Genomic DNA, 7849 nt, shown 5'->3' with positions numbered 1-7849 from the left:
TACACAAATTTTCACTTCTTCGTACTATGAACATCAAAATTATTTCATTTTTCCTTAGATGCTGTTCTTGGACCTGTACAGGAAGTTTTATCTAGCACTAATTGTATAGTTTTATTGTTGATATTCACCCCATATGTACCAAGTGTTAGATTAGTTTTATTGATATTAAAGAAATTTCTTGGTATTCCTAAACGGAATATTTTATACACACAGAAGAAGAAGTATACTTAACAACAAAATTATTTTCATTTACCTGTGTATAATATGACGCAGGTTTCTTCAAAAGTGATGATTTTCTAAATATTAATTGACATTTCACAGTGATATCATACTTTAACTTTGTTTAAACCTGTTTATTTACTTTTGACTTTAATTATTTATCTCTTGTAATTTTTTATTAACTGTGTATTTGCATTCAGGTGTCACAGGTCAAATTTATTCGTTCATTGTGTGTTAATTTACGTTTTTTGATTGAGTTAAGCCTTCCAATTGATATTTTATAGTGTGTTTTTCTATGTTGTGATGTTATACTATTGTTTCAGAAAAGGGAGAAGGTTTGGTACCATTAAAACGTTTAATCCCGCTGCAAATGTTTGCACCTGTCCTAAGTCAGCAATCTGATTACAGTAGTTGTCGTCTGTTTATGTAGTTCATACGTGTTTCTCGTTTCTCGTTTTTATATAGATTAGACCGTTGGTTTTTCCGTTTGAATGGTTTTACACTAGTAATTTTTTTGTGGCCCTTTATAGCTTGCTGTTCGGTGTGAGCCAATGCCCCGTGTTGAAGGCCGTACCTTGACCTATAATGGTTTACTTTTATAAATTGTAACTTGGATGGAGAGTTGTCTCATTGGCACTCATACCACATCTTCCTATATCTAAGACAAGATTCAACAATATGAAAACTGATATCTTACGGACTAGTGCACTTGACTAGTGTCTGTGAACTTCTGAAGGATGTGGGTTTTTTCTCTCTCTCTAGTATATATATAATACTTTTTGATTCTCGATTTCAGTTAGGGACCAAAAGGTAGCCACTCCCTTTTGATTTGTTTTGTCTTATTTTCGAGTTCTGTTCGCCATTTCATATACAAAACATTTACGTCTGCAGCTAAGACTGCTCGTTGATATATCATTTTGAAAAAGAAGTTTCAAGCTAAAACCCATATCTTATATTTCATTTAAGAATATTTCGATAATTGGATATGTATGCACTCTTTAAAAATATCAACGTGTATCAGAAGCATCATTGGTTTTGTTTAAACTTGCAAATGTTATGTATCAATGTTCTCCTAAGATAAGATAATATAACAGAAGAACATTTTATTTTGATTCGGCATATATAAAAACTGTACAACACAAGCTCGAGAGAGCTTTTGAACGAATATAAGAGCATATAAAAGACTTGGTTTAATAAGTTTTAGCAAACTTGAAGTATGATAAAAATGTATCTACTAAAAGTTTGGATTAAGCACTCAGAAAATTTTAAATTATACATTTGTAGGTAAAAATCATGAAAAAATTTGATATAAAAAAACTAAGCAATTCATTTTAAAAATTAGCACTAAAAAATAGGAGTATGAGCCACTTTAAACTAAAAGAAATCTAATATTCTCCTGTATTATGTTACATTTAAAAATCTCTTATGACTGATTATTGAAATTTGTTTGATGTTATAGTTCACGTATACCCAAGTAGGGGTCATTCATAATATTTTAAACTAATTTAAAATATTGTGTACTTAAACATCATGAGAAAACACTAACAAAGTTCGACCAATCAGAATGTATCCAGGAAGTCGGACTCAAGTTTTTTTCATGGAACCTAAGACAAGAAATTGATATATAGTACGGCACACCTTTAAGAATCTAAAAATACAATCCGGACACAGTCTACTGTATAAAAGGTGTTTAATCTGTCAATCTGTCAAACCTTATTTATACTCATCACCTGAGAGATTTAAACTGATGTAACGGCTCTCCTGAAAGATTTACCAATAACACAGTATACCAAACATCAAATACATTACTGACAATGGTAAGTTGTTATCAAATTTTCTGTAACTTAAAATAATTAGCCCTGGGCAATGCATATGGTTTGAGGAAATGGCCTGAGTTTGATATGTTTTTATCTTAATTATTTCTCTTAGATAAATCAGATTAAAGCTTGTATTTTATTTTTAATTTTTATTTTCCAATTTAAATGCATATTTGTTTATTATAATGCATTCAATTTAAAGAGAAGACACTGACTTTCATCAGTGTATATAACAATTTTGAAGAAACTTAAATCAACTGAAACCCAATTTTTAGTGTCTGCTTATTTTTAACAAAGACATAATATTTAAAGGATATTCTCTAATGGAATACATATTGATTTGTTGTGTTTAACACTTTTTATTTATAACACAATATTTTCATCTTAAAATGAAAGGAAACAAATTATGAAGTATCAAAAAATGCATATCTTGTGAGGATGTGAACGTGAAAGTGACTTTATTTAGGGTCGCCTATCGGTTAATCGAAATGTAGATACAAAATTTCCCAAAAATAAACGCAAGGTACCTACCTTTTATACAATTGAACTTAAAAAAAATCAAAAAATTTCCGAAACAAGAACACCCTGAGCTGTTGAAAATAACAGTACACAAAAACTCAATAATATACATGAACACAATTAAACACGGACCTGTCATTTTTTTCTTCTACTTTTTAAGTTTTGTTAATTATATACTATCAATTTATAACAGTCTTAAAAAGCTCGTTATTTTTAAACAGAGAAGCGAACATCATTAACTACTAGAAGCTCATGCTCCTGTGTTTTAGCAAAAACTGCTCGTTAACGAATTTCCTTATTATTTATTAGATATGTTTAGGTTATTTGTCTGTTGATAATATTTTACGTTGGGTTGCTGTCTCATTGACGTTTGCCCAATGACCCATGTATTGTTAATGAAAGAAATGAATTCCTTTCTACATTTGATGTTACGGAAAGCTTATATAATAATGGATACTCTTTCTGTGAGCAGACCACGTGTTTCTGTAATAACTCCTCAGAATTATAAAGATTTATCATAATTCTCATTACGTATTGCATGGTTAGGATCAGAATTATAAAGATTTATCAGCTTATTGTTAACAAAATTGTGTCTAAATCGAGCAACCAACAGGAATTTCTTTAAACAATTTGTATGTAAAAGTGAAAGTTAAGACATAAATAATGTCTTTATTATACATTCTTAAAGACACAAATTTGTCCCCAGATGTCTCTCGACACTGGGGATTGTTTGCTATGACAAAAGTAAACCTTCAAATCAAGTTTGTGTGCAAACAAACAAACAAAAATCCCTGTCGGCAATTGAAAATTAAACTAAAAAGTGCATTTCGATAAACATAACCATGTCTTTTGAGGTAAGATGATACATTTACATTGTTTTTAAAAGCATTTAGTTTTCAAACAAATATCCACACTCTCTTTTCCTGGTATACAAAATAGAATTGCATAGAATTGTTCTTCATATTATGAAAAACAGATGCTTATGAGTGTTGCTCAACCTTTGACGAAGTGTAATTACTTTTACTAAAATAAGCGTTTTTCAAAGTCCGGATCAAAACTTCATTCTATCGTTTAATTGAGTCATACCTTATACATGTAATACTTTAATAACCATAAATTCTTCCGTATGAAATACTCATCAAAGATACCAGGTTTATAATTCTGTACGCCAGACGTAAGTGTCCTTTACAAATGACTCGTCAGTGACGCTCGATTAAAAAAAATATAACAGCCTTTTTTAACCATATTTAAGTTAACTTGAACTCATCTCAAAATTTATACAAATCAAAAATAAGAAAGCGACAAGATGAAGATAATATTTCCTTAGAATCAAGTAGTTAAGAAATTGTTCACCTATATTTAATGTTGCATTCTTTTTTTATTGACAGAGTAAAGAATCGTGTACCGTAGGAATAGGAAAATTGAGGCATGTTTCTTTGTCTTTCTTGCAAGATGTTCTGCTAAACTTGTACAATGTCAAGGTTAAAGTCGAGAGTTTGGATAAACCATTCAAATCCAACAAAGAACTACCGACCAGACGCGCCATAGATATGAAATCGGCCAGCGATGTCGTCTGCCTCAGACTTGAAAGAATTTTTACCGATAAAGAGGAAAGAAAAGAATGCTTTGAAGGCATTTGCTCCAAAATCATCGAAAGTAAAAGAGTCAAGGATATTATTGATCAACTAGAGATGGTGGCAGAGTTAGCTTCAGATACCGTGAAGGAATGGCAAGTTGAAAATGAACTTTTCGTAGGAATAATTCCTAACTATTCTGGTGATGCCATCTTGTTTGAGGCAACTATTGATGATGAAACAAACAAGCTACACCTCCACTGGGACAACGAAAAATTATTATCAGACTTCCTGCCAGCCGTTTGTGGTCTATCCCAAGCACTCCGTAACGAGTCAAGGCAACCGTCATTATTTGAGTATCTGGCCTTTCAGATTGCTTATTATAACATTGCACATGGTCACCAGGGAAGGCACACAACAGCTAGATGTCTTGGAACTCCAGGCTTCCGACCATACACCCAAACGTATATGTCTTTGACAGACCCAGGCGATGGCCACGTGCTTGGTACTACACGTTTCAATGACTGGATGAAAGGTGCTATTGTACACGTTGAACATTTGGAACGACCACGTCATTTACCAAGAGAAAAAATCGAATCATATCGCATCCCGTCTATAATTGACTTTGCCAGAGTTCGCCTTCATGTAGGACCAAACGCACCCACAACATATTTTGTTGGAAGATGTGTAAAAGATTCTGGTGATTTCAAAGAAGACTTTCTGAAAATAGTGAATATAACAGCAGCCTCTGCAACTGCTGCTTTTAACCAGGGTGCAGCCGAGTGCAAGGTGTCAATGGAGGGTCTTTCGACGTCACAAGCAGTCAGATATATGTTGGCACTCCGTGGTCAAGTCATAAAAAAGAAAAGGCAAAGCTTGTCTGCAGCCTGGAATCTCAATCAAGTAATTTTAGACGACTACGAACGAGAAAATCCAGCTCAATTAAATCAAAGAATGGAAATCGGGACAAGAGCCATAGAAATTACTGTCATCGGTGGATTTGATAAGATCACGTGGGATGGAGCAAGCGATACCTACCCTTCTAAATGTATTATGTATCAGCTGACATTTGAAGAGGCCCTAACAATAGTACACGAAGCTCATCTTCGTGGACTAGTCACATATTTCTCAGCAGGATTTAAATTCAACGAGATTAAGCATGCTGTTTATGCTGGTGTAGATGGTATTGGAATTGGTGGAGCACAGGTATTGAGATTCATGGATAGCGAAACCGGAATGCATGGTCCGTATATGGAAGAAAATATCCCAAGAATAATGGAAAGCCGAGATGCAGCAGCAAACTCCTTCAGAGGAAAAGGAGTTAAACTTTTAGCTAGACTTGATACTATGTTTTACGAAGGGTCAATCTCAGAGGAGCAAAATTCTTCCAGACAAGAACTATTTTCAGCACTTCTAAATATTAACCAGGGGAAAATTGATGAGCTCATCAATCGTCTTGATGACGTCACAAAAATGAAAAATGAGGGAGATGAACCGTTGATCGGGAGGGCAATGCGCCTGTATGAAGCTGGAAATCCTTTGCTGAAGAAATACTTTGAATCTGAAAGCGAATGGCTGCATTTTTTAAGCATTTTGAAAAGTTATGTCGCCGCAAAGGATGTTGATTCTATCAGTGAAGAATATGACAGTGACCCGTGGTTGAATGCTCGTAAACATTACCGATTATGGCAATGGAATGCTACAAAGTGCATTTGCCGTCAGACCTCATTTGAGGTGCATTGTAAATCATTCCAATAGACATCATTATATAGATTTCTTCTTTCGAGGAAGTGAATTAAAAAAAAAACGTTTTATAGCTGGTTTAAGTTTTTTTCAAAAGTAATAAGTTATCTATTGCTTTTAACAATGGTCTTTTTATTACTGTTCATCGTGTTTATGTTTTTTTATTTCTCATCCACATATTTATACTAACTCGAAGTTTGTGTCGCTTCTTGTTAAGTTTAACATTTTGTCGTGGTGTGATGCATAAATGTTCTGTTATCCATTGTTTTTACCAAGAGTCTTTCAACTTTACATAAATACGTCTTGTACATAATTTGTAAACTTATTTTTTACCCAAGTCTTTCATCATATTTTTGTTTGTTTTATCATCTTTATGTCATTAAACACACCTTTGTTTATTATAATTTTTATTTCATTTAAGGCACCGACCATTAATCTTTTGTGTATGAACTGTGTATTTTATATGTATGGTTTTATATGGATATCTCTTTTTTTTTTAATAATCTAGTATATGATGAATGAATTTTATAGAAATATATATGAAGCAGCATTTCTTATTCTTTTTTATCCCTGTTCCAAATATGATAAACGTAATGGCAATTTGAGAAAAGGCATAAAAAAAGAGAGAAAAAAAAAGAACAACAAACAAACTTCGATTTTTTTTTGTCAATGTTTTATTGTTTATTTGTGTTATTTAGTAAAAATTATATTGTTTAGATTTTATAGTAATAAAATATCATATTTCATTTTTCTGTAATATGTGTAGAATTAAATTTATACATGTTCTTGAAAACTTGTTATTCTGGAATTATCACTTCTTTTTCAAGATTTCATTTTACTCGCTTTATTTTTGCATCCGAGAGTCCGCTGTCCTCCTCGATGTTTTGAAATATTAAAAGATCGGTGAAAATTTGATTGACATCCCCTTTTTCTAAAATCTCCGTAGCCTCCATAAAAAGTTCCTACAACAAAAGAGGTCAGCTGAGCTGCCATATTAATTATTTAGAGAAGTTCAACTTACACATGGTATATGTTTTCTCAAAAGTGAGAAAATTATTAATGCAGTACAGGTAAAATCCTTGTCGATTATAAACAAGTCAAATAGAGTTTGTATGTACGGTCTACCGTCATGTTTTTCACGTTGAATTGAAACTGTCGTTCGGTTGAAGGTACTTGGACTTTGTAATAAGTGAACGATATGGAGAAATAAAACAAATAATGTTGCAATTTTCATCAACAAAATAAAGAAAAACTTATCTCCCTTAGAACAGTAACTTAGACAAACTAGACATTATCCAAAATGCATCTACAAAGGCATATAACGTGTATAATGTTTAACAAAAGTAATATAAATGTATACTTTAAAATTGGAAAAGATCATACATCCAGCTGTGTACGTGGTAGATAAAGATATACATGTCACGCAGTGACTAACACCGTGGACAAGCTGCATGATAATATATAAATATTATTTATCATAATACTAAGCATTAATATGATAGTTCTGCAAATATGTAACGAGCGGAAGTAAACTAACCATAAATTCACACCCAGACCAACCCATATCAGCTCTATGTGACGTCACGTGGTCGGGCTGATATGGGGTTATCAGCCTGGGTTCGTTCGTACATCGGTAGTATGAATTTTGATAAAAAGATTAATATATGTCCTTTTCCATATTAACACGGGTATCATCCCTCGATCCATATCAGCACTCGACTAACGTCTCGGGATGATACCCGGGCCGATAGGGAAAAGGCCGTGTATTAATCTGTATAAGATAAGATAAGATAAGATAAGAATTTTATTAATCTAATCAAGAACCCATAAAGGGCATCATTTACAACAATATTAAGCACAATATGATTGGAAAAAAGAAAAACTATATCCTAATATAATACTATCATATATTGGACAGGATCAGAGCCTAACACATCATGTGTCTTACATAACATTAACAATAATTGCATAATAATT

The 7849-nt window shown here is 32.6% G+C and overlaps 1 protein-coding gene across 1 annotated transcript; it reads left to right on the top strand.

Annotated features, from left to right (window-relative positions):
- The first annotated feature begins 1884 nt into the window (after positions 1 to 1884).
- On the top strand, positions 1885 to 6656 carry LOC127735566 (uncharacterized). Its single transcript, XM_052245803.1, has 2 exons — positions 1885 to 2036; positions 3944 to 6656. The coding sequence occupies exons 1-2, from the start codon at positions 2034 to 2036 to the stop codon at positions 5885 to 5887; spliced, it is 1947 nt and encodes a 648-aa protein (XP_052101763.1). The 5' UTR covers positions 1885 to 2033; the 3' UTR covers positions 5888 to 6656.
- The last annotated feature ends 1193 nt before the right edge of the window (positions 6657 to 7849 follow it).

This window comes from Mytilus californianus, unplaced genomic scaffold (genome assembly GCF_021869535.1).
Source record: "Mytilus californianus isolate M0D057914Y unplaced genomic scaffold, xbMytCali1.0.p SCAF_3, whole genome shotgun sequence".
NCBI classification, from domain to species: domain Eukaryota; kingdom Metazoa; phylum Mollusca; class Bivalvia; order Mytilida; family Mytilidae; genus Mytilus; species Mytilus californianus.
Note: the sequence above shows the minus strand (reverse complement) of the source record. Positions and strands in the feature narration are given on the sequence as shown.